Source organism: Vidua chalybeata, chromosome 3 (genome assembly GCF_026979565.1).
Source record: "Vidua chalybeata isolate OUT-0048 chromosome 3, bVidCha1 merged haplotype, whole genome shotgun sequence".
In the NCBI taxonomy this organism is placed as follows: Eukaryota; Metazoa; Chordata; class Aves; order Passeriformes; family Viduidae; genus Vidua; species Vidua chalybeata.
The window spans coordinates 42063567-42090994 of NC_071532.1; the positions used below are offsets into that span (position 1 = coordinate 42063567).

Sequence of the window (27428 nt, forward strand, 5' to 3'; positions counted from 1 at the left end):
AAAGGCCATGCTTTACAAATACTTCTGTGCCTGATTTTCCAGGCATGTTTGAGAAGTTCGCCCAGGGGTTTTTAAACAAAGTGCTTTAGGAGACTTTGCTGTAGCTGGTGAAGCCTTCTTGTGGCCCCTCCACTGAGGTGCTTGCTGCAGGGGTGGGGGCTTTGGCAGGACGGCACTAGACTGGAGAGTGAATAACAGCTCAAGATGAAAGGTTTTTCTGTGCTGAGGGTCATGAGAACTGATGGGCTGCAGGTGGGCTCTGGTGCCTAGCTTATGAGCTACTGGTGGCCAAATACCTCGAAGGGAAAGTTTCCCATCCTGGCATGGGCCCTTTGCTAAGCTGCTGCTGCAACAACAATCTCTGCTGCTGGGGAGCGAGCCTGGTGGGGAAAGCTTCCTTTAAAAGGGCAAGCCCAGTGCTGGAGCAGGCTGGACCGGAGGCTGACAAGCTCGTCAGCAAGTGCCCACCTGGCCAACTCCTGGTTCTTGCTCCATCTATCCACAGCAACCCACCCCTTGAGCCCCGGAGTCTTGACAGCCCAAAAGGGACAGCTGCCTGCCAGGAGTGACCTAGACCAGTGATGGGGCAGGGAGAAGTCTCAATCACTGGCTATAGGTCTGAAGGACCTGGCTCCATGCTTTGGCACATTCATGCCATGCTGGGAAGGGGGGAGTGAATGTCATTCCTCGGGGAGAGGTGCTGGACACATCAGTGACAAGGAACTGCACGTGGCTGGAGGGGAGAAGTTTGTTCAAAGTCATAAGCAAGATTTGCTTGTTCCCAGCCAGGGCTGGTTTTGAACCAGCTGGTGAGAAGAACATCCAGGAGGGTACTCTGCTTTTTGCTAAGCTTGTTCTTAGTCACCAGTGCTCCTGAAATGCTACTTGTGAAATCTCAGTGATGAGAAGTTTCCCTGGGACTTTTGTGGGATTTCCACAGTCAGATGATTTGATGCCATAGTTAGCTGGTTGACTCAAAGCTTGGGTCAAGGCTAGTGGTAGAGATATGGTACAACTTGCCCTAAGATTGGGCATTCAGAATTATTTTATCTGGGATTTTTTTTCCCTTTCTCAACTCCTTTTAGTGGTTTCTGGAGGAAAAGCAGTTAAGATCTGCATGAAATTTAGCATGCTAGGTGTGCCCCAGTGAAAGCAGGTCTCTGATGCCTCGCTATGTTATTAGAATGTCTTGCAACTTTACGTTTTCTCGCTAATAAGGCACTGCATGGCTCTTAGTGACTGCTAAACCATTCTCCTGGTGAGATGGGAGCCAGAGAGGATGAAACAGAGGACAAGCAAGAAGCAGTACTCCTGTGTTGGCAGGACAGTGGGCAAAGAAGTGCTCATCTGTCAGTACTTTTGCAGGGACTTTGGCCAGACTCACTTTCTGGAGCTCAGTGTGTCTCAGACTCAGGCCATGGGGTGTGCTGAGGGCTTAGAGGCAGTGGCACAGCCCCAGGCAGCAGCTCCCAACACTTCAGTCCCTGCAGCAGTTGCTGCCTGCACTGCTGCCAGCCTGGTGGGAGCTCAAAGGTGCCCTCCTATGTGCTCTGAATCACTGGCAGCAGCTCAGTTTCTCCAGGACAGAGAAGTTATGAAAAAAAAAGCTTTAATTACTGGCCACAAATATTTGCAGTACTCTTGCCTTGGAGCAACTGAGCTGCAGCCAAAAGGGTGGAACACAAAGGGATCAGTACAACACTGATCAGGCCAGAGAAGGGTTTCTTAAACATAAGCTTATAGGCACACACCAGAAGTTTCTTTCTTGGCAGATGTAAGGTCTGAAAAATGTGTCAAAGAGAGCAGGATATTCAGTTAGAACTTTAATAACAAACAGCTGTAATAAAGCCTGGGCTTCCTACAAGTCAAAATAAATTTTGCCACCAAGCTAAGTGGAGCCAGTGTTCCAGTTCACATAGCTTGGAAATGTCAGGGTGGAAAGGACCCATGTGGTGAATTTTCTCCTCCCAGCTGAACTTTGTTTTTTCTTCCATCACCTTTTCTTCTCCCATCTCCATCGGGATGCCACTCCATCTTTTGTGAAGCAGCCAGCACTTCACAGCAACAAAAACATTTCTCCGAGATAATTTGCACCTATTGCAAGTGGGAGATTTTCAAACACTGCCTTCAACTCTGGTTATTGGACTTCAGAGAACAAACTCAGGAAAGAAATGACCCATTTTTGTTTTGTTGGCATCCCAGTCAAATCCTGACTTCCCAAGGGCATTTAGCTCTATATCCTGATCCTGCATAAGGTCCAAGTTTCACAGCCATGTGCTCAGCCACCCTTTGAGTGAAGAACTTTTTTCTAATATCCAACCTAAACTTCCCCTGACACAACTTCAGGCCATTCCCTCAGGCCCTGTCACTGGTCACCACATTATGGTTTTGCTCTCAGAGTAATATACAGTAACATACTGATTCAAGTGGGTGATGGGCAAACTTGGACAGCAAAGCCCAGGGGTCTGTCTGTTAATAACCCCTACAAAGTTGGCTTTGTCTCCCAGGGACATGACTTGCAAGCTCTTTGAGGGATGCTGTTGCTGAATGATCAGCAGGACTGCCTGCTGGGTGCTGCACAAGTACCCACAACCATGACCTCAAAGGTTGTCCCAACCTCAGCAAATATCACCAAAGTCACCACTGAATCAATCAATCAATCAATCAATCAATCAGTCACCATTCTTCAGCCACAGCATCTTTTCTACTCTGCCAAGTCTTCACTCATACATCAGACCTGCTGGCTCCATGTACTGAGACAGTGCCCAGATGCTGTGGATTTGCCTTTAGTAGAGAACTTCTAAAAGTTGAGAGGGAGCTTAGACAAGATTGAAACAAATTATGTGTAGGCCAGATCATAAATATAGTTGGAATACCACCCTTAGTTGGCTGTGGAGTCTTTCCAAACCAAGTTCTTCTTCAAATGCCTTTTTAGCTGTTGGAAATCAGCTCGAGTACAAACCAAATTGTTTTTCCAAATACATTTCTGGAAGAAGTAGATGTGAGCATGCAGAAGAAAAACTATCCTTGTGGCTGCACACTTGATTCTCTTACACTTTGGGAACTTGCTGCATATCACGAAAGGCAGGCAGTGAGACCACCCAGTGGCCTCCGCTAGCACCTTCCTTTTTGTGAGGTGCTTTTAAAGCCCACTCATAACCCATCCTCTCCCCCATCCTGCTTGGGTGAAGTGAAGGAACAGCTGTGTGGTATTTCATTGACAGCTGGGGCTAAACCACAACATGAAGTTTTCAAATTGCTTCTGCAATAATGATCCAGATACTGCTTTGGATTACCTGGAGATACTGGTGGGAGAGTGTGTGTGTTAGGTTTAAGTCTATTACAGTGAAGTACAAATAGATTTTAGTCTTCCCAAATCTCATCCTGCCCCCAGCTGTCAGATTACATGATAAAGCAAGAATACCTCCCCAAACAGATTCACTTAAAGGCTTGAAAAAACAGCTGAAGCGTGTTGATTTTTTTTCCCCCGATACAAAAAATTCAGTTTCTAAATTCTCAATCAAATCATTCTTGTGTGTCTCTCAGGCAGATTCAAGATGCCCCAAACGACTCCAATGGCACGGAGGAAAGCAGTGTATCAAGGACAACATACAAAGCAGCACAAAAACTTTGACAGTTCTATTTAAAGTGACTTTATTAAAACATTGTTAATATAAAATGTGACCAAATACAATTTCTTGTTTGTAAGAATGTTTAATAAAAACATATTCAAGAAAGAAGGAGCATCAACTCTTGTCAAAGCACAGGAAAAACCTACCAGGATAAGTAAAAAGTTCTGCAGCATGTTCTACCAGCTGGTCCCAATGTGTATTAGGGTCAAGTTAGCTGATGGAAGAGACAGGCAGCCCAGGTCTTCCCTAAGAAGCTTTAAGATATTACCAGAGATTTAAAGTAACGCTCCTTGACAGTAGGAGACTTTGTTTTCAATTCTCCCCAAATCAGAGTAAGATTAGAATGTGCATCTTCATTTTTGATTTACTACTTTTCAGCAGCTGAATGTACAGAAAATCAGAGTCGCTGGTAACTGTAAACCCCAAGATTAACATTTATTAACTTTAAAAGGAAGGTGCAAGTCAATATCAATCATACACCTAAAGAATTTGTGTGAAAGTTGTTCTAAGCTGTATTAACTCTGGATGCTTGTAGCAAATGCTACAAAAGAAAAAACAGCAGAAAATCCAGGATGGTAATAACAAGTATTTTCTGAACTGCTGAATGAAGAGATAACATCCACAAACTACAGGAGCTTGTACATCTCAGGAAGAATGTAAAAAAGCTTTCAGAAGCCTATATATAAGAGTATGCTATACAATGACTTCTACTCTGTGGTGATCTTACCATTTAGCTAAGGAACCTTTTAAGAAAACACTAGAAAAAGTGGAGGTTTTGGCCTTGTTTTTTTTTGTTTTTTTTTTTTTTTTTTTTTTTTTTTTTGTGGGGTGTGGGGGCAAGAAAAGGAATGCTTGCAGCATTTTCTTTGTCCAAGAAGTAAGTTTTAATGCTCTATCAGCATATTCTACTTGTTCAGAGCAAGCAGCACACCAATTAGAGGCAAGGATTCTTCCAGGACATTGCAAACTCTTCCTGTAACAAGCAGAAAAAATCCTGCTGCATCCAATTCTGCACATTTAACTGCCCCTGGCACCGAACCAAATGTCAAGTGCTAATCCATGAGAAGCCTAGCACAACTATGGCTTAGGAGATGGTGACCTTCTTACAGCCTTGGCTGGGACCCATTAGAGCCCTGTGTTTTGCCTTCTACCCCAAACAAATGCTATGGGACTATTGCTGAGGTAAAGGAAAAAGTCAAACCTTTGGCATTGGAGCAGACCAGTCACTGGCTGTGCGTGGGGGAATTAAGGCTTCAAGGTGAGGTAAACACAGTGAGAATCAGTGTGTAAATCATGCTGCATTTCAGAGACAACAGATCCAAACGACACCTACTCTTGTTCTATACATTTTAAACACCAAAGATCATTCAAAAGCAGAACTGGAGGCAACACTGCCAAGGACCACCTTGAGATGCCTCTCTGCACCTTAGGAATAAATGTAAGCCAGATGTTGAACACTGAAGAGGATGAACCCACAAGGAGGAAAAAGCACCAAAATTGATGAGTCCTTAATTGATGAGACGATAAGCTGCTTAAAAACCAAAAAAGCCTCATACTGCTGTGACCTCCCATAAACATAGTGGTTTAACACAAAGGTAATCTACACTCCAGAAATTCTCAGTGCTGTAGTTCCAGCACTAGTATTATGAAGAGTTATGCTCTAGGTAAGGAGGCAGTAAAATTGTGTTCCCTGAAGAATTTCTCAAATTCGTTAGGTGTTGTCCCACTCCCTTCTACCCATCCCCAAGTCTTCAATCCAAACATCAGAAACACCATTTCCCCATGTCATTTCTCTACCACTCTTAAGTTATTTTAGCAGATTTGTAGGGTACAAACACAGTGCTTTTTTGCATCCATCATTTTGGCAATGCCTTTGCCTTCTTCAGAAGAAAAAGTGTCTTCAGTAAGTGATACAAAAGATACTTTCAAAGGAAACGAAATCTACCAATCAATGCAATTCTGGATGCTTGTTTTTCATACTGTTTTTTGTTAGCTATCTGAAGTATGGTTGGAACCACTCCACGTGCAACACTATTTCTTACAAGCCACGCTAGCAAGGTTTCCACTGAAAACAGCAATCTGGTCCTGTAGGTTCCATTTCTAGGATACAGAGACTCTCATTTGTGTTTCTTTAACATGTGTACAGTAACTTCTCCCATCCTCTCAATACAGTAGCTACTAAAATTTTTAACAGATATTAAAAAAATATCCAAATGAAACCACACTTCTATCACTGTTTAAAAAACAAAAACGCATATGGTATTACAAAAGTTTATACAAAGGCAAGAGTTTGAAAGATACATTTAAGAGTTTGAAAGTTACTTCTAGAAAAAGACACAAATGCTAGTAAATTAACATACAAGGAGAAAGGTGTTTCACTCCTTCCCCAAAATTGGTTTGATCTGTTCTGAAGTATCTTTTACCAGTTGTCTAGAAAATCAAAGCCAGTCTTCAAGATAACATTGCTTGTACTAGTCTGCAAGGTAAAAAAAAAAAAAAAAAAGGAAATAAGATGTAGTTGTTAATTATGGTATTACAAACTCAATATCTGACAGCCTATCTAAAAACTAAAGTTTAAAATGTTGCCTGACAATATTTCAAGGTCTTCACCATGCTCTAGGATACCTAAGTAGCTACATCATAAAATGCTAGACATGACATGGTAAAATACTCACAATGCCCAAAAAGGCAATTCCAGATAAAAATAAAATTATTCTTGTGGTCTGCAGGCAAAATGTTTTTTTTTTCCGTCATGGAAAAAATTAATGAAGATCAATTTTTTAAACTATAGTGCGAATTTCAGAGAATGAAACAAACACAGAAGGCAAGCATCATTAATTCAACAGATTGTCTGTTGCAATTAGAGCCAGTTGTTTGCTGAAAACTACACAGATTAAACTTTGATGACAAGTTATTTACTAGGCTATCCAGAACATACATACTCCTGCAGTGTTAGCCATGACATTTAAGGTGATTCTAGTGTTTAGGAAGAGTATTCAAGAGGCACAGCTGAGTCTCTGGATTCTCTTCCTAGAGCATGGCTTCCCAGAACAGGGAAGAAAATCCAGAAAAGAAAGGAAGAAAATTCTTATCATACACGAAGTTCTCTGCTCCTCTCTTCCCATTTTCACATGGGAGGGTTGTTTCTCCACAGAGAGAAAAAACAGACTTTTCAAACTATTTCAGTTATCTTGAAAACATTCACAAAGGAATTGAAACTGTTAATTTGTAAGAAAACTCAAATTAAAGGACTATCATATTCACAAATTGTAGCTAGGCAGCTCAGGAAACATTATCCCTCAGCCTCAGAAAATGCTAACTAAACAAAGGGCTTCGAACACTGGAGTGGCTTAAGTATTGTTCTCTCCTAAGTGCTGCCACTTACTTCTCTTGTAACTAGTTACCTCACCCTGCATCTTTCAGACTTTACATCATCTTGTTTGGAATTCAAACAATCCCAGTTGGGAAAATAGAGAAAAACCTGTGTGAAGTGCTGAAGGTGTACAGTAATGTGTCAGGCTATTGCCAGAGTGATGCCACAGATTTCAAACAAAACTGCACAGCTGTGCTTGAAGTACCACTCCTCTTCTCTACTTCACAGTTTTCAAGCTTTTGATCTCTTTCTTTTTTTTCCCTCCTTGTATCATATCCTGCTGTTCCCTTTCTTTTCTCACAGATCACCATCTGCTTTTTAAAATAGCTTCAACTGGCTATTGATCTGCTTAAGGTTATTTTATGTTGTTCTGTTGTTTGGGTTTTTTAAAAAAACATTGAGAAGGCTAATTCTGGAAGCTCATTCTATTTCTATTTTGGACTTTAAAAAAAAACACATTTGAAAGCAGCACAGCTGCCTGGGACAAAGCACTGGGAAGTGGCTCTCAGGCTACTACTTGTAACAGCTGAGAACTAGTTCACCATTCACCACTATGCTGTGTGTACCAATAAAGTATGCTAGACCCTAGTTCACCTTGAACTTTTCAAGTTAAAAAGCTTATTCTTTCCATTAAGTGTTTTTCTTTTTCAAATAAAACCCCAAAACCCCACAATCTCTTTTATGTGATACAGCAACTTGCTAGGTTGCTGTCAATTAGCTACTTGGTGCCTTGTCAGCATTTCTGGTGTTAGATTTAAACTGTGCCTTTATCCTATGTGTTAAAAAGCACTTAATTGAAGTTAACATGTTAAACAGACTGTTAAATAACAGATTAAATAGACTTCTTCACATCTGAAAGACAAAAAAGCCATCAAGCTGAGCTATGGCTTAGTGCCTTTTGGAGTCCCTAATCTTCCAGAGTGGCCCTGCCAGATTTTAATGTGCTGTACAGTTCTTAAATATAAGGACAGTGGGTATAGCAGTACTCACCTGTCCAGGCATTTGTGGGTCTGTAAGTATAGTACCATCAGTATCTTCCTTGTTTGTCCTAGAAGATGCCAGATCCTGTGGTGGATCAGGAAGAAAGAAGTAATCTAGAGAACTAGTAGGGAGTTGAGTAGGTAGAGGTTTCTCCCATTCAAGAGACACAGAAGGTGTGCTGGGGACAACAGACTTCTCTGGTTTAGTTATGCTGGGCTTCTCAGCTTTGGTCATCTCCTTTGGAGCAGACTCTTGCCTGTAAAAAGAGGGAAGGGGCTTCTCTCCTTTCTCCATGGACTTGATCTGGCTGGGGGTCAGGGACTGGAACTCAGACTTGTCTCCATCAAACTTCGAGCGCTCTGCGTTTATCTTCCAGAAGGACGACTCCTCTTCCTTTCTGGATGCTGCTATCAGCCCCTCAGAGCCAGGGGTCTTATTGGCCTGAGAAGATTTAGGGACTTGGACACCAGGTGCTGCTTTAACAGGCTGCCTCTGCTCGTTCTGCAACTGGACACCACCTTGCTCTTGTATGGAGAGAGATGCAACGCTGAACTCCATCTGACTCTGTTCAGGGACAGAAAAAAGAAAAACAGCATTTCAAAGCCCTTTACATAGATACAGTTTTAACTTTCTGACCCTGGTGCACACAGATAACACCTCAGCCCATTGTGAGACAGCTCTCAGACAACAGATACCACAGCAAAGATAACTTAATTCCTCATAAATGTCATCTTTGTACTTTCATAAAAATAATGATTTTTAAAAGTCTGAACTGCAAGCAAACATAAAAGTCCCAGACCTGCTTCAGAGGAGACAGAAAGCAATTGTATTGGAGTTGCTCAGTGCCATCTAAGGCAGCAGTGCACAGCATGAACAGCACTGAAACATAAGAATAGTGGCACTAAAACATTACAACAGCTGCAGATGCATTTTGAAAGTCAGAGATGTTTTACATGAAAATTTTAAGAAAAAAAAAGCTTTGGAGTGTAGCTCAAAAGGCAATTTTCCATTATAGTCTTTAAAATAGTTGGCTACAGGTCCATTTGCTTCCAAGATAAAGGATTAGATGTAATGGTTATGCATAGGTGAATCATTTTATAATTCTAATGCCCCTCTGAAGGAAGAGAAATAACGCCAGCAGGACCAGTTCTTCACCTATTCCAGAGCTCTGGTTTGTTTTCACTTGCAGTACTGAGATGGCTGTACCCATTTCTGAGAGGTAACACTGGGCCAGGGAAGCAAGTGACCACAGTTAACACATGAAAATAATTTTACAAGTCACAGAAAAGTGAACAGTACTTCAAAATGTTTGTTTTACTTACCACCACTTAAGTAAAATGATTCTCAACTAGCTAGACACTCTTCAGGCTAATAAAAGTTAAGCCTTATTACCCTCTGAGAAACATGTAAGCATACGTGCCAGGAAAGAAAAACCTAATACACAGACTTGTGTTTGTAAAAAGGAACAAATAATGCAAGGAAAAAAAAATCCCTTTACTGTTAAAGCTGTGTTGTTGTCATTATGGGCCTGATTAGGTTTGAAAAAATCTCAATAGGACTTGTAGCCTTTGCCACAAATGGTTGAAAGACACTTTGAAAGTTCATTACAAATTTGTGATGTTTCTTCACCATTCTACTTCATTGCCCAGCCTTTCCTGAATGAAACTGCAATAGCATCTATGGGCTGCAGTCTAAAACAAGTCCTAGTTGCATATAATTTTCACTGAAGTGTTTGATCTTGAGTCCTATATTACTGTGCATGTGAAGTTCAAAGGGACTCTAGATCTAGCAGGACTCACATGCCTAGTAGTTAATATTCAGAAACTTCTCATCAAAGAACCACTGTTAAGCCAGATTATTTATAAAACAAGTTTTTTTTAAAAAACATAATTTGTTTCATGGACTTAGATCTGACCTTTCTAAAGAATTAGATGCATCATTTTTCCAAGGCTGTAGGCAAGAGAGCACCATGCTCCATGTTCTCATGAAGAATATACTGTGCTATCAAAAGATGCAGAACATAAACAAGCTGCAAGTAATTATAGCTCAGCTAGAATAAGGTGAGTGCAAGGATACACACATGTCTTACCAAACAACTCAACACCCCACCCTGCCTGCAAAAAACTATGAGGAAAAACCTTAGTGCTCTGATTTATTTTTTTTAAACAAGTCATGACGTAAAATTAAGAGCAGGCTATTTATTCGCAGATAAATTTTGCATAAACAAACCATAGATGCAATGGTGTAGAGGATTATTTACAGTGACTGCCATTCCCTATATTAAAATATAGGGATTTATTTCCTTAAGCTCATTTGGCAGTATTACTGAATAGTGATTTACCACCCTGAAGTTAAGATGCTTTAAGACTTTAGAACTGATAAAATCCCAGCTTAAAAAAACCCACAACACAATATAAAATAGACCTGCAATTCCCCAGTAGCCAAGAGAAAAAACAAAAGACAGATTCTAAAAATCAAAGCCAGGTTTAAAAAAAAAAATCCATCTTGGAAGACTTAAGTCATGTAGGAATTAAAACAGTGCTACTTTTTGTCCTGCAGCAGTCTGCTGTCTTCTGAATAGCTTGTCCTGGGGCTCCCACTGGGGATGACAGTAGCTAAAGGCCATCACAGCAGCAGTCACTTCCAGCAGAATGATTCCTCCACCCCCCCAGCCCAAGGGAGAGGGAAGATCAGAGCCCAGAGTGCAAACAGTCATCATAGCCCCCAGGTCCACCAGGGTAGTGTTGGAAATAAAATCCAGAAAAAACACCAATGGAAGGGAAGTATGGGTCTATTAAAACAAAAATTAGAAAAAGTAAACCAACAAGATGGCTCTGCAATTCAACAGCAGCTAGCCAGACAAGCAAAGCCAGGCTTTCTGAGAAGTTCTTAGGCTGTGGAGCTAAAGACACTGACTGTGGTGATATTTTATGTTCTTTTTATGGGGCAAAATATCAACTCAGAGCTGTGGTTTGGAAGTGGCACATCGCTCCTAGTGTAGAGAAGAGTGTGGCACTGAAGCAGCACTTCAGGCAGTTGTACCTTTCCAACCTGCTCATGGATACATGTTCTGCAGAGGATGTCCTCTTTGCCCTTTGGTGCAGAGACCACAGGGTGCACCCATTTCAGGAGACAGGACCACCTGACATTTGAGATTGCATATCTGTCTCACAGAATGCTCTGGAGATAAACAGTTCATAGCCTGACACGGAATAATCCAAATGAAAATACTTCTTCAGGAGTTTTCATTCTCCCACAAGGAAGGCAAAGAAGACAAGACTACCCCAACAGGTTCTGAAAGCACTGTGTCTCAGCATGATGTAAATACAGCTCCGAGAGGTCACAGGGATAATTCTGCTTCTAGCATTTAATTCCAGAAGCCAAGAATTTCTGTGGACCAGTCACAAGATATTCTGTTTTCCCTGAAATATATAATGATTCTATTTGACTTCTGAGGTTATTTAACACATCTAAACCCCTAAGAAATGTAGCTGACGAAATAAAATGATTAATAGGCAATATCTTTCTGGTCAAAAAATTGGCAAAAAAACACCCTTCCCCGCAAGGAAAAAACAAACCAAACAACAGAGCAGCAGCCCAAGTAGGAAGATAATTTCAGAGATAGAAAAGGCCCATGTGTGAAATACCCTATGCTGATATCTAAGTAATGAGTAGTACTGCACACTCTAATGAGTCACTAGACACCACAAATGTGATTTTAATTAGAGTTCTGCTCTCAATTTCTTACATCAGATTGCAAATTGGCAATTGGTTGCGTCAGCAGGAGAAGGAAAGAAACTATATTTAAAAGACAGCAACCTCCCCCTCCCTCCCAAAAAATGTCCTTTTCCTTTAGGTTTGCCAGCCATGAGAATATCTTGATGCACATCTCTCCTGGCCCCAGCCAAACTGAGGGTAGCAGCTCACCTGTAAAGTTTTGCCTTCCCCAGGTTGGGACAGAGTTGCTGTGAGCTGCATCTGCCCATGCAGCACTCAGAAGTAGAATTGCACTTGCGGCACTCTGCTAGCTGCCACCCTGGGGAGGCAAGCACTGAACAGTGGGATGTGATTTCATGGTCAAAAGCAAATTGTCTTTCAGGCACAGTTTGGGATTCTAGAGAGAGGGTTTCAGTTCCCCACTGCTTTCATTGATTTTGTGTTACTTTACATGAGCTGCAGTTTCTGTATGTATAAATCCCCATCTGAGGAATAAAATAAAAATATTTTCTTTTTCCTACCATCTGTCCAAATGGTATTTCTGGGAATCGTTCAGCACAGAAAGTCTCAAGAGTTTATAGACAGACTAGTACAGTCCCAACTGTAATTTCTATAAATTATTGGAATTCAAATAAAAGCTATTAACAGTAGTAATTTTACAGCAGTAGTATTTTCAAGATATTGCATGAGCAAGTCTTTCTCAACACATTAAGAGAGAGGGGGTAGAGAGTGCATGTGAAAGCATACACAAAGAAGTATTCTGAGGTAAAGCAAACCTAGAAGTCTATGATCTTTTCAGTCTTATCCTTCTGGTCCCAAACCACTGCAAGTGCTTAAATATAGGAAATCCTGTCTTGATCATTTTTCTGTATTATAAATATAAATAATATAAATTGCAGGTTTTAGGAGGTTGCATGTCCATCCTTCCTTAAAAAGACCATATGAAGGTATTTAGGAATTTTGTTTACTGGATTAAAGAATTTAGACCAAACTTCAGTCTCAAGGCAGCAATAATCCACTAAATTGTAACAGTGGCTGTATATACTCATGGGAAACAATGTATGCTGAAAGAGAGGCACCAGAGGCACTGAGAATGTAATGATTTAATTATACTGTATGAAATCAGGTCTCAGTTCATAAGTACATATTAAAAACAAGATGACCACAAAGAACCCAGGATCTTTTAAAGCTTCTTATTCACTCAGCAGGAATGTGTAGTACTTTACTAAGCAGTCACACAAATACAGCCAAAACAAATTGTTTTGCTTGGCAGGCTGAAAAATCCAAATTGTTGAGACAAAGACTACAGAAACACTGTCAAAAGCAACTTGTTTTAAGCACAGCCTGATAAATGCAGAGGTAAGAAAGACAATTTAAAAATATTTAGAAGATGACTTTGCTTTGCTGAATGGACAAAACCAAAATAAATATAGGGCTCAAAGCAGCTGCAGTTTTTGCTTTGTTTCCTGTGCACACCATGGGTGTTTTCAGGATCTTTTCAGAGTCAGAAAGAAATCCTTGGGTCAGCAGAGGCAAATTGCAAGGGCAAAAAATAGAGCAAAGCACTCAAAACCAATCTAAGTAATTTCAGTCCATACAGAAAGATAATGCCAATGTTATATAATATGGACCTTTGGAGGAAATTACATTCTATACTCTGCTGATATGAACTGAATAGTCAGTCACTATTTCTGGCTAGCTTGAGCAAACTTGTACTGACAGTGCCTGGTTTTATGCTCAAAACCAACAAAGATTGATGCAGGTAACTGAATCCTTACACTTGGCCATACAGACTAAAATAAACCTTGAACACACCTTCTATTACCACAGGTTGGGTTTGGCGGGTTTTTTTTTGCTCAAGAACTAATAGTCAACAGAAGTTTTACAGCACTGCAGCACTGTATTTTAAACATACTTAGTCTAAATAAAAAAGGGAAGGCTAATCCCAAAAGCTCAGGGATCACTCTCCTTCCAAGGAAGTGCTGCCATTTAAGCCAGCTTGGTAAAAATAATCACACCAAATTATAGCTTGTAACAAACAATTATAATATGCTGCTAAGGAAGGAAGGAAAAAAATTCTCTTCTGCCACTGTGTTCCTATTAAAAAAAAAAAAAAAACAAACAACTAGGGCTTGTATGAAGAAGGATACTGAAAACTGCCTCAATTTTAGATAAAGGAAATGGTTGGTAAAGCATATTTATTACAAGTGGAACATAGCTTTTTATTGAAGAAATTGAAGCCTGTCATTTCTTCAAGTTGCCTTTTTTTTTTTTATTTGTTTGTTTGTTTTAAACACAGCTCAGAGGCTTCTCTTTTCAACAAATACCTGGAGGCCTGTTGAAAACAGAAGAAAATCAGCAACTATTCTACCTGTATCAAGATAAAGAAATCTTTAGATATGCATGTGTCAATTTAAAGCATTTGGAATAAAACCTATTTTTGTTAATAGCATGGATTAGAGGTAAATTGCAATTTATTCCCATGCTGCTCAGTGCATTCCGTGTGTTAACTGAGGTGGCAAACTGAAATATTTTCTGCCCATTACTAAATTAATTAAGTCCCCCCCTGCCCCTGCCCAAATCTAAAATCACAAACCCCATAAAGTTCTGAGTTCAGGAAGAGTTGCAGAAAAATTTTACTTCCAAGTTCAGGCATGATTCTTGTTTTCCATTTATATCTTGAGGTCTGTGTTGAGTTTCACTGAATTTTTACTTCAAACAAACCAAGAAACCTCAAAGGCTAAACTCAGCCAAAAATGTCATCTTTCATCTCACGTAAACTTGAAGCCATAAATAGAATGCCCTGAATTCATAAACCTGGGTAGAGCTCCAGTTAAAAATGTAACCCACATTTCAAGACATGTTATGTCCATGAGGGCTCCACCCATGAACCAAATCACTCCCTCCAATTCAATCTTTAGTTTTAAAATGTCAGCCCTTTTGCAGTGCCAAGAGAACTCACTGCTTCCCAAGTTTTCCTTCCGAGAAGTTTTATCATTATCTACTAAAAATATTATTTTAAATGCTGTCTAACAGCTAACTTGGTAATTTACATTGTAGTTCTGCTTTGTTTGCCTTGTCTGAGGGTTTAAAAATAAAAAGGTGAGACAAGAAATACTCATCTAAAAATAGTGGTGATATTCATGTAAGTGTTGTGATATGAATGACTGCAGCCCTATCTCACATTTGTGTTTAAAATGAGAATACAGAAAGTTTACTTGTGACACAAGTGAAGTCACTAAGCCCTTCAACAACGTTCTGAACAAAATGACAGCAATTCAGTACACTGTTCTCTAGGTAAGTTTGACTGCCATGGAAGTAGGGAATCCATGGCACTAGCTACAGTGAGAAAAATTTGTCCATACCTTATCAACTAGAATCCCCATTGGCATCACTGTTACAGCTGAGAGCCTTCAACCTGGGAGAATACACGCCCTCCCCTCTTCTCTACACTTCTCACTACCCTCTCACAGTTTCCATCATGTTAGTTACAGAAAATACTAATTTTGCTGGTTTATTTTTCTTTCTCGTTGTTAAAAAAAAAAAAAAAGCCTATTGGCTTTACTGATTTACATCTCTACTTTCTTCTGCTCTACAAAAGCCTCATTCCCTTCCTTGGGTAAGCCAGTGCATATTCCTGCACATTCAGGCAATAACATGCTAAAAAACACAAACCAAACAAAAAGCTCTGCATTAAAGGGAGATCAGGGAGAAGACTACTATGGAAAGAACAACCCATCCTGGGTAGAGCTCATGGAATGCTCACAGGTCTTTGAACAATGCATTACAACACACCAACCTTCTTGAACAGCTCATTCAGGTTTCCTCACATGGGACCATTTGAGTAAGGCTACTTTTTCCTCAGCTGGTACCTCATTAAAAATTGCCTTCCAGTATTACCTCATAAAAGTTAGGGAAGATCAAAGAGTAAGCACAAAGCAAGATCTCCACTTTTGAAAAGGAAGACTCAGCAGTGGAAGGATTTGGTTGAAAGATTGATACACTATGGAAAAACCAAAAGGAAGAATCCACAGGAACCGACCAAACCATACCCCATAAATCCAGACAAAATGGATTCTCTAGACTTTTGCTAAAGAAAAAGATCATGCAACTTTTCAGCCCACAGCTGTGGCACAGCTTTTATTTCTGGTCAGCAAGGAGGGAGAGGGGAAAGAGAGACACAGAAAATCCTCCACTGGTTCCTGAACCATCACAGCTTTTAAGGGGGTTTTAAGGCAAGTGAAGACTGGCATTGGCTTCTCTTAAACCACAGCACTGCAGGCTGCCAGGACCCAGGAGTCACATCAAGTTATAGGTTAATCAGCTTCTGCAAAGCACAGATGGTGTGCAGCTACAGGCAGTGACCTTGAGCAGGGAGGGCTAATCTCAGATCAACTGGATTGATTTAATATTCACTGGCATTTCCAAATAATTACTCTGCATTAGGCTAAGATTATATTCATAAGGTCGTACATGATTATCTACATAGTTCAAGGGAAAAAAAAAAAAAAAAAAAGGGAACAGGGCAGTAGCAGCTTTCTCTGGCAGGTAAGGGCAGAAAACACAAAGTCTGAAATGTGTGATTAAATTAACATGCCTGCCATACCCAGTTGAGAAAGACAATGAGCTGTGGTTTTGCTTCCAGAATTTCTCCAACAAGAAGAACTAAACTTGATTTCCCACCACACATATGGCACAACTGTTTCCTCACACTGCAGGTTCAGAAAGATGGAGAACTCTGGCTCTGTGTTAGCCATATGAGAATCCCATCGTAAATAATGCTTTAACAAAATATCAGAGATAAAGTGAGGTGTAAAATAAACCCCAAACCAGCTCACCACAGAAATATATGTTATTCTTTTAAGGAGCCTTTTGGAGAGGAAATAGCACAGTACTTCTAGCATGACCCTAGGTTAACAAGTTTGACTACATTTGTCCTAACATTCTAGTTCATAATAAAAAGATGAAGTACTAGACAGGCTTTCAGAAAGAATCCAGTGAAGTTATGAGATACCTGCAAATTTCTTACACCATCTTCTAGGTACTTTACCCCTGACCTAAAAGTGAAATGCAGCTATATTTATACAGTATCTGAGACAAGGGTCTTACTAAACATAGAAAGTTGATTTAAAAGTTTGCAACAAAAAATAAAATTGTAATGAATTGGTTTTACATCTGCACTCAAAGCCAGAACATTAGTTCATGAAGTACATTCTGAGTTTCTCCTGATGTAAATCAAAGCATACCAGTCTTGTTTGATTTGTAGTATGGTCACTTTATACTGCTTGCACAGAATAAAGGTGATATTAATCTATCAAGTAACAAAATGAAGACAATAAACACAGAAGGAACAGCATAAAATGACAAAGCAACATTAAAAAACCAAAAAAGCTGTTTAATTACCTTCGTTTCCCAGGAGAATGGAGCTGAGTGCTCATCTTGCCAAGTTATGTCCTGAAATAAAATTGAAGAATGACTAAAAATCAGAAGAGTAGCTCATCTTCTCAGAAGCATCACACAGATGACATTATGTTACAGTGCTGGAACTATAACAACCACTGCTACAGAACTGACTAAAAAGTGAAAGCACTACCTAAAGATGGCACTGATTACATTTTAAGACTGACTGAAAGCAGGTCCTCTAAGGGGAAGGTTATCAATACTATACCAATTTAATCTACAAAATATATGACGGTTTAGCCTGGCCTAAATCTCCTTAAATGGTTTCTCCACAAATAGCTTTAAAATTATATTTACAGTTTTCTACTAGGCATTTCTTTGGTAGCCACAAGCAACACACAGGGACAGAAACAACAAAAGGAGAAGGGGCCTCAGGGAAATCAAGTCCCATTTCCCATTTTCTCCCTTTGGCAGACCAAAGAGCACGTGCACAACCAAGCAGTTGTGGGGCAGTGAAACAGCTGCATGGCCATCAGGCCAAGCCACAGCTCGATCCAGCCCCAACAGAACACATCATCGCACCACAGCAGCGACGGCCACTCTGAAATACATGTTCAGTGGTGTTGAAGGAGCCACACGGCATCCACAGCACAAAATCTGAAATCCATTATTTGAAGATGCTGCATTTCTGAAAATAATCCTAAACTGAGAAATTTAAACAATCTCTTCATACATGGCATGTCCTCTGGAAATACATGCAGCCCACACTGAAAAAAGAAAGGGTGGAAAATAATTTGAAAAATGATTGTTGTTCATATTTGTTGAAGAATTCCAACAACATGATTGCATTTCTATTCCTAGTTGTGGCTGGGACTCACTGGTACACTGGATGGTCCCACAGGTAGAGGTGGTGAGCTGCACCCTCCATACTGAGCAGGTCACTGCCCGTGGACACGGCAGCACACCAGGGAAAGAATAGGAGTGGGAACACCGTATGGAAAGGGAAAGGCCAGGAGTGACCATGCAGGATTTTCACACTCCTGTTGTTCAGAGAATAACAGAACTCAGCCATGTTTTAGCACAACACAGGAACCCCACATTTCACTGTGGCTGCTTTTTTCTTCTTGTTTCTGGTCTCTGCCTTTCTAGGAATATGTTTCTCAGACATCTGATAACATTCTCCTGATCTGCCCTCTCTTACTTCACCGTAGGCAGATTTTTATGGCCTAGAGCTATGAGATCATGATTATAAGTGTCTAAAACCATCTCCTAAACATAAAAACATGTCATACCCCAACTATTATTCATCTGTGAAACACAGGGTTTCTAGCAGCAAGGTATTTGTGGTATACATGAGAACGTAAAAAGAAACTGTTCTGGTAGAGCTCATTTAAGAGGAAAGGCCCGGGCTCTTCTTAAGCACATATTGTGGCCAAAAGGAAATTTGGTATAGGAGATTTTTGCCAATAACACAAATGTAATTCACGTTCTCTCAATCCAGGAAACAGATTCTCAGATATTTTAACATTCAAAGGAGAAAATGAGCGAAAGTCTGCTTTTTAGTATCCATCAGCATTGGCACTGTGGTGTGCTGTGGTCTACATGAGAATGCCACACCACTCAATGTGTGATACCTCACAGCAGGTGTGTCTAATTATTTCAAACTCCTTCTAGGACAATATCCTTTGCCTCTGAAATGGAGTTGGCACTCCATTTCTGAGGCATGCATAAGAGAGGAATCATGGCCCAGAAGGGAAGAGAGATGGGGGAACCTAACCATTGGATTGAGTCTCACACACAAGGCAGGGCTATAACACTTCTCTCTGCATGGGGTCTGGATAAATCAGGGCTTGACTTCAACCACAGCAGTAAAGGACAGAACTGAAGTCCAGAGAACAGTGTAACATTCCTGCATGCAGTCACAGCACCTTAAAGCTCCAGATGTGTAGGCACAGGTGCCAGTGGGCTTTATCTAAAGAGTTTAGAGGAAGCTGTCTCTTCTTGCCATTCACAGGACAAGCAAACCAGCCGGGAACCAGTTTTAAACTTGGCAGTAAGCCAAGTTCATCCTCGTCCCAGATCCAAGACATCCAGTTCTTTATTTTGCTGTATTTGAGGCAAGAGAAGACAGCACTGGCAGGGACAGCTCTTTACCCAACATTCCCTGCACACCCTCAACTCAGCAATGACACCGCTGCTGTGAGCAGGCCCTGAGGACAAAAGGTCGACCACAGAGGGATGAAAAAGCAGCATGGGGAAGGCAGAGTGAAGGTGTGAGGCTGTTATGCAGTAGGATATATCATTCCCTGCAGGACAGAGCAAGTCAGCCTCCCACTTCATAGAAGCTGATGTCTCCTCAAGCATCATTGTCCTTGTTGGCACTGCAACTTGTAACCTCAACCTCCTGCATAGGCAAGCAAAAAGCTCCTGGAATGAATTAATTTTGGTAACAGTTGTCAAAAGTTCTGGTCAGGGATACAGTCTAAGAGTTTCACAGATTATGTAAGATGGAAGTAATAGACCCTTGTTAGGCAGCAGCTCTCTAAAAGAAAAGGATTTTTTTTTTTTTTTTTTTTTTTTACTTAAAAGGATGGCTCGTTTCTTGGGCTGCACAGCCCAGGCCTCCTCAGAGCCAGTAACTCTGAGGGACTTTGTCCACATTCAAAAGATTTTCCATGGCATATAGCAAAGAATAAAATAGGATAAGACATGTCTGGAGGATACAAATCTTCAAGCAATTGATGTCTGTGGTTATTTGAAGTATATTTGGGGCTAGGATGAAGGACAAGTTCTGCCCGTTGTCAGGGAAGGGATGGAAGTTTGTGGCCTCCACCTCATGTGTCTTCACACAGAGAACATGCAGAGGACCAAGTGAAAAGACAGGATACTGTTGAACTGTGTTGTGCTATCTAAACTACCTGATTTGTGTTTATCACCAACAAAATATGAGAAGTAACTTAGGTTTTTTGTAGAATAAACAAGTTCTTACATGCTTGACGCAACTGGGAGCAAAAGAATCAACTATTTCAATAATAACAGAAGTGAATTATGACTGGAAATTCTAGAGAAAAAGGCTTCAATGCCCTTTATCATCAACATGCTTGTTTTCCGCACACAACAATGCCTTCTTCCAGAAAGAAGGCAAATAAATAAACTTTTGTTCACCAGCATTAAAAAAAAGAACCTATTTGTAAGAAATGGGGCCTCATGCAACACATTTCTAAGCTGAAAAAGATGAGTGAGAAAGAGAGGCAAAAATCTGGTCATACACTTTACTTCAACAACCAGCTGCAAAAGATATAAAAAAGAATCACAAATTACATTTGCTATATGTAGGCAGCTTGCTGCAAAACAATATCTGAGTTTCCAAATGGAAGACACTGGTAGAAATATGCCTGTGTATCTGACATGAGCATTGTTCAGCACAGCTGACAGTAGCTGGGCAAGACACAAACTCACCAATAAATGCTTCTCAGAAGTGTTATTAGAACACAACTTGCTGGTTATTGAGGTTTTACTGCACTCAAAAGCTGCCTTTCATCTTTGAGTGTTTGAAAAGCACAAATCTCTAAAAGGCCCAACTTAAAAGTTTTTGCTATATCAATTATTTGTTGCTTTAAAGCAATTTTAAGTAGGGAAGTAAAAGGGCTGATCCTTTGTTTGGTGCCAAAGTTCTTAAGGCTAAGCAAAACAAACAGCATCTCTGCCGGAAGGCAGGTAAGTCAAGCTTCCCTCTTAAAGCACAATGAATGAAGCTAACCAAACTCTCTTACCTGTCTTTCCTCCACATAAGATGTTTAACACTTCCTAAAGCATATGGCATTTCTTCCAATAAAAAGTTCAGTTATTTCACATCCAACTCTTTTACTGCTCAAATACTGAATATCGATTCAAAGAAAAAAAAAACTAAAAAACAAAGGAAAAATCAGACAATGACTCCATGAGTATGTCACATGCTTATGGATAAAGAGGGGTGGTATTAAGAGAACAGTGAGAACCTGCTGTAAACTGAATATCTAACCTATCTTTCACTGAACCAGAGAGAACCCAGTGGCATCGACTGACATCAAATCAGTTGCATTATCAAAGGTTGGCCATTACAGCGTGCAAAGGGTGGTAGCCTCTCACATACTGCTGGTTTTCCACCTATTCTCCTCATGGTTTATGGCATATTTCAAAAATAATCCATCTATATTACATTCATGCTCAATCTCAGTTTGTATTCCAGATTTCTGTCTGCTCAGTTCATCTTCATTTCTACTGCTATGGGCATTAAAATGAAGAAATTATAAATGGAGAAATGCCAGCAATTGGAGGCTTGTTGGAAAGAGGAAGCTCTGTTGCAGCATCCAAAAGCCCTTGGTCAGGAGGCTGGGGCTGTCTAGACACAGAAAATTATGGTAAAGCAACAAATAGTCTCCTGAGCTGGCTCATGTGCGATGATAGCAAGTCAATCTTCAGCAAACAGGACAAAACTTATTTCACTGGGGTGTGAAATGACCCTGTTAGCCTAATTCTCTTTTGAAACTGTGTTCACAGTGCCTGCAGGGCTTCTGCTACTGACTCCATGACTGGTGATGCTGAAATGAGGAGAGATGGAAGAGAAGGAACAGTGACTCCAGGCATTTGCTAAGAGTCACACATGGTGCTGCAGTGCTCTAGCATCATAAAATGACTGGATCATGGCTACAGGATGCCACGGTCCTTTTACTGCACATCTATTTTCTGTAACACACTTCCCACACAACCAACATACTCAAATGTGTTTTGAAAATGTAAGAGTTGTTTATAGGTTGAGAACTTACAGTCCTGGGCTACAAGTTCAGGAGATAAATTTGGTGTTAGAAGAAATTTACAGGAAATGGTGGGGGCAAGAAAGAGGGAAGCAACTGTCCAGAAATACAGGACCACTACATGCATATATCCTCTGGACCACCTTATCATAATGGTCATATGCATGAAAATGGGACTGAAACAGTGAGAGGTCCAGACCAGCAAATCAGTATCTTCAGTATTCATTCTTGGTTTGCTTTCTACCATGAACTCCAAAGAACATGAGGTCAGAGAGATCAAATTTCCATGCTTAAGCAAGCCCAGGTAGATCACTACAGATTTCAACATCAGTTAACAGGGAAGATGAGCTGTGGCTGGAAACATGAAACTTTTGGACCAAGTGTATCAGCAAGACCATCATCAGGCCAAAACACTGTCACTGAAAGCGCTGCAGCATCCACAAGTGATTCTGAGGCATGTGGGTTACTCTCCATTTCCTTGCCTTAGGATACCATACACCAATAGCCAGGGAGAGCAGGCAGGACCAGTCCAATTGTCCTGAGCGAGGGCTGGGTGACCACGGTGCGTGCAGAGCTGAGTCTCACACAGGCAGCAGGGGCACAGCTCCCTGAGCCATCTGAGCAGGACACAGAGATAACAGAGCTCTGCAGGCCAAGCCTTCGCGAGCCCGGGAAGTTGAACTGAACAGGCGAGGGACCGGCATGGCGGTGGCTCTGCTACAGTGAGACAAGGAGGAACAATTTGTCAGTCAGGGCAAATGTCCAGCTATTGGGTCGAATGCCAGCAAGGGAGCCAGGGGAAAGGAAGCTATCAGATGAAGAGCCAGGAAAGGCTCCAAGGCTGAGTAGTACAGTTGGAAGAACTAAAATGGAAATGGCGAATGCCAAAATGAGTGCAATCTCTTTTCTTCAGAGAAGCAATTTATATTAACTTCTGCTTAGAAGTCAAAGAGGAAGTCAGTTGAGGCAGATACTTCCAAAATTAAACACTTTGTATCAAGTATTTGGCCGAACCGTGTCTTCTGTGGTTAATGGCTACAGAAACATTAACATTAGGCATATTGTAACTGTATTTGGGGAGAAGAGGGGAAAGAAAACTATTTGCTCAGTTTCAGATGGACTCTTAAAGTTTAGAAAATTATTATTTCCATACAGTGCAGCACAACAGCCTATAAACATGCTTGCTTTCCTTCCAGATCCACATAATTCAAAGCAGGAAGCACAGCAGAGCTCTCCAAGGATGGGAAAACTGAACATATTTATTTTTCCACACTCTTTAAATTCTTTCACAATTAACTTCAGATTTCAGTTTCTTTTCAAAGGTTGTTTGCACAACCAAATTTGTTGTCTTGTGTCCTTCTGCACCTCTTTTTGGCCATTATTATCAAATATTATCTAGAATTTTGGGTATCATGAACTAGACAAACCTGAGCTGTAGCTCTCTAGCTTTAGATATGATGTGTGTGCAGAACAGCATCACACCTTCCTGACAGGGCAGCAGTCTCCTGGCACAAAGCCAGTTGGGAACCATGATGCCCAGTATCAGTGTGCCCCACATGCTTCTTAGAAATCCCATTGCAAGGGATATTGGAGAGGAGCCTAAAAATAGCACTGCTCTCTTTAAAATTGGATTGGTGATTACAAATGGAGAAGCAGATTTTTTTTTTCTGGTAGAAGCCACATAATTAACAATAGGTCACTTAAAGTTATTATATGGACATAGTGAAAGAAACCAGCTCTGTAATCATACAAGAATAAAAAAATATAATAGAAATGTAAAAGAATAGAAAACAAAGGAATCAATACACTGAATAAGAGACACAGTATCTGAAGAGTACTGTCAGGTCTCTTTAAGCATTGTTAGACCTTCCTCCTCAAGGGCTCACACTCGGTAATACGACCCACAGACCGGGTACTCTTTTACTGTGGATTTCCAGAAGGGCTGCCACGCTTCACCATTGGATAGATGGTTCAAAATCCGTACTTTTTGCCATCTATCTTTCCACACCCTTGTTTTTCCTGGCATGTAACATGGAACAGGCTGCATTTTTTTAGGTGTCAAACATGCCAAGAGCTGGAACGTTTTCAGTGTTGTATTTTTAACCGCGTCTAAAACTAGAAACGAAAAGGAAGAGATTTAATTCAGTGTAAACATTCCCTACAGCCCATTTTCAGCAAGAGACTGTGTCCAGCGCCATGCCCCGCCGTCGGGGGAACTGAGACCGTCCTCTTCTCCAAGTCTCCTTTCTGCAAAATCCACTTCAATGCTATCGCTGTCGGCACTTTCCCTGCCTTTACGGTGTGACCCATCGCCTCTTGCGCGGTGAACATCCCGCCCTCCCGCACAGCCAGGCAGCGGGGAAAGGAATCAAGCTCATCACCGGGGTAACTCCTCCCGCTGCCGACGGTGCGGAACGCCCGCCACCCCGTGCAGCCCAGCGCCGGCGGCACCACAGCCCGGGGAGGTCGCGGTGGTGCCGGGGATGGGCAGCGCCGCTCCCGCCCGGACCCCGCCGGCGCCCCTTCCCCCGAGCCCGGTACCTCGTCTCCGAAGCGCACCACCTTCTGCCCGGTGTTGAGGCGCAGGCTGGGGTAGGAGGCGGGCTGCGCGGGCGGGCGGGTGGTGCCGCGGTGCGCGGCGTAGCGGGCCTGAACGTGCGGCTCTACCAGGCACTTGTCGATGATCTCGTCCTGCTGGCGGGGCGGCAGCCGCTCCCACTCGGGCCCGTAGCGCTCGCGGATCCGCTCCTTCTCCGCCATGATCTTGCGCGCCATGGGGCTCAGAGAGGAGAAGTAGCTGAACCGCTTGCGCTCCCGCTCGTCCAGCGGCCGGTTCCCGTTCATCACCGCCGTGCGGGAAGCGGCGATCGCCGCCGCCATGGAGGCCATGGCCACCCCGCCGCCGCCAGCCCCGCACTCGCACGGTAGGATTGGGGATGGGACCGGGAAGAGAACCGCCTCCTCCACTCCGCTCCTGCAGACGCCGCCTCCCTCGCTCCCTATAAAGCTGGGCGGCCGCCGCCCCGCGCTGCCCGCCCACCGCACGCCCAGTCCGCGGCGGCCCCTGCCCGCCTCCCCCGCAGCGCCGCCTGCCCGCCACTACCGCTGCAGGGAGCCGGCCTTTCTCCTGCCGCCTTGAGCCGGCGACAGGGACGGAAGTGGGGACGCCGCCCCCCGGGCTTGCTTCGGTCTTGGTACCGTCGATAGCGTGAGGCTGAGCGGGCCCCGCGGCCCTCAAGTGCTCCTGCCCGCAGCGCTCGTCTCCCACAGCCCTTCCCTTTCTTTGTCGAGGAGGTAAACTGTAGTATTCCCACGCTGCCGGGGCTAGGAGCACCACGAAAGGACTTGCCTCAGCTGGCAGAGGAGCACCGTGCCCAAGAACCTGCCTTTCCTCACTCCCTAAATAAGTCGTACGTGTTTCTTAACACCATAGAAGACAGCAGCTGGAGTCAGAAGAGAGAGGATGCCTGGCACAGGTGCTTTTGTCCAACTCCACCAGTTAGGGTGCAAGACGGTCTGAAGCCTCTGTATTAATGTGATAGTAAAGTTGCAGCCTAAGTGTAACAAGTCTAGACAGTAGGAATTAGTTACATTGGTAAAATAGATGCCTAAAGGCTGAAATAACTAGGTTTTCTGGTCTCTCCCTTTGCTGTACAAATGCTTGTTTCCAGTAACAAGTCCTTATTTTGGCAAAAGATTCACCGAGGTCCCACACACAAATTCCCAAAAGATGACCAGTCTCCTGGGGTGGGGGAAGCATAGTTCCTTTCCACAAAAAAAAACCCCAAAAACCAATAAACAACAAGAAAAAAAGTCAAGCTTACCCAAGATAGGCAAATATGTCAGAAGATTTATGTGAGACTAAATCTATTTTGACTTTTGGCCTAGGTAGTTGCAGGGGAAATTTTTATTATCTTCAAAATATATTACAAAGTAGCACAAATACTGAGGTTCAGATTAATGGTTTTTCATTGCTTAGCCTATTTTTTTTCCTCAGTCTGCTTTCTTTACTATCATTCTTAATAGATAAATGACTGGGGCTGCAATACATTAATGTTCCCATTTAAGAGTTCAAATGGTGTTGCCAGACCAGCTGTCTAAGATGGCACAGAAGAGGATGGAAAATGATAATTAGATTTCTCCACATACTTGGTCCTTAGGAGGTAATTACAGTTCCCCAAGTCATCACATACCAGCCCAGTTATATAATCCTGTTTTGTTTGTTAAACTTGTTTGAGAGCACTTGACTTGAGCTCACTTTCTTAGTCATCTACATCACACCCAGAGAAAGAAGCCTTTGAAACACATTTGCAGCCACACACACACTCATAAGAGGTGTAACACACGTTACCCCAAACCCTCCCGTGATCTCCCATTAATCTCTTTTGTCTGCCACCAGGGGCTGAGGATGAAGTCAGTCACAGGAGTAAGAAATGAGGACAAGGAAACCCAAACAATTGCACATGGTTTGTTTGTCCAGGCAGTTTTTTTCTTCCCCACCATCCCTTTTCCACTCCCTCTGGTCTAAACCCCAAAACAAAACCCCTCCTTTTTATAGCTCCCAAGACCGTCTGGTCAAATGCCAATATAACTCCCCTTTCTCAATGAATAATACAAGGCATAACAAAACTTAGAAGAGGCTTAGAAGATCACATTAGAACACAAGGTATAAAGTTAGGCATAGTTTCCAGGCTGCTGTTTTTCCAGGAAAATACCAATTCCTTTCCTCCTTAATGAAATGTAGTAGAGGTTTCTTAAACTTCTAGACTTTTAAACATAAGAAGCAAACAATGCTTATTTCTAGTGGGATAGAAGAAGGTACTCAAGAACAGAATGTTTGGAATACCTTTGTCACAAATGGACAGCATCCCAATTCTTTTAATGAAAACTTACAAGCCTCCTTTATTCTTACTTGCAAAAAAAATTCTGATCAAGAAAGTTTAGAATTCATATTCATTAGTACTAAACATACAGGTGATCAAATTTGCCTTTATTATGGTTTGGTTAAGGAAACCTGCCTTTCCAGGACGCTGCCAAGTCTGTCCAACAAAAAACAACTCAAGGAACACTAGCTAGTGCTCCCAATATACTTGAATTCTGTCACTCTTTTAATAACTTTTGCTAACCACCACCATCAATGGGTACTTGGAAAGGGAGATTGTTGTGTTTCTGACATTTACTCACCAAGAGCCTAATTCCAAATAAGTAATTGGTTTGGTTTTGTTTCCTAATGATGTTTCCCTGAGCTCCATTCTTTTAAGGTGACACCTGTTCCTTCACTGGACTGCACTACATGAAATGCCTGTGTATTCTCCAGTTACTTACACATGGTAGAGCTCTAAGTGTTCTGTACAGAGGCTTTGAAAAAAAACAGTGAGAAGTAGGATAGCATTATTTCCCATGAAGATTACTTTTCTATTTTTTTATTAAATAGATTTTCATAACTGATCAAGTTTCTTACTGGTCTTCACTTTGGCCCCTCATTAACTATTTTTGTTAGAGTGTGTCTTAATACAAAAAAGCAGTAGTTCT

General features: G+C 41.8%; 1 protein-coding gene across 1 annotated transcript; it reads right to left on the bottom strand.

Annotated features, from left to right (window-relative positions):
• Positions 1–3637: 3637 nt before the first annotated feature.
• Positions 3638–26787, bottom strand: C3H1orf198 (chromosome 3 C1orf198 homolog). Its single transcript, XM_053937091.1, has 4 exons — positions 24438–26787; positions 17107–17157; positions 7996–8550; positions 3638–6108 (listed from the first exon to the last, which is right to left on the bottom strand). The coding sequence occupies exons 1-4, from the start codon at positions 24783–24785 to the stop codon at positions 6052–6054; spliced, it is 1011 nt and encodes a 336-aa protein (XP_053793066.1). The 5' UTR covers positions 24786–26787; the 3' UTR covers positions 3638–6051.
• Between the last annotated feature and the right edge of the window lie 641 nt (positions 26788–27428).

Bases quoted from the DNA above. Each gene is read 5' to 3' on its own strand.
- C3H1orf198 (XM_053937091.1), bottom strand. From the start codon at position 24,785: ATGGCCTCCATGGCGGCGGCGATCGCCGCTTCCCGCACGGCGGTGATG. The intron at 17,158-24,437 runs GTACCGGGCTCG...ATTTTATTTCAG, and splicing joins TGGTGCGCTTCGGAGACGAG to GACATAACTTGGCAAGATGA. The intron at 6,109-7,995 runs GTGAGTACTGCT...TTTACCTTGCAG, and splicing joins ACCCACAAATGCCTGGACAG to ACTAGTACAAGCAATGTTAT.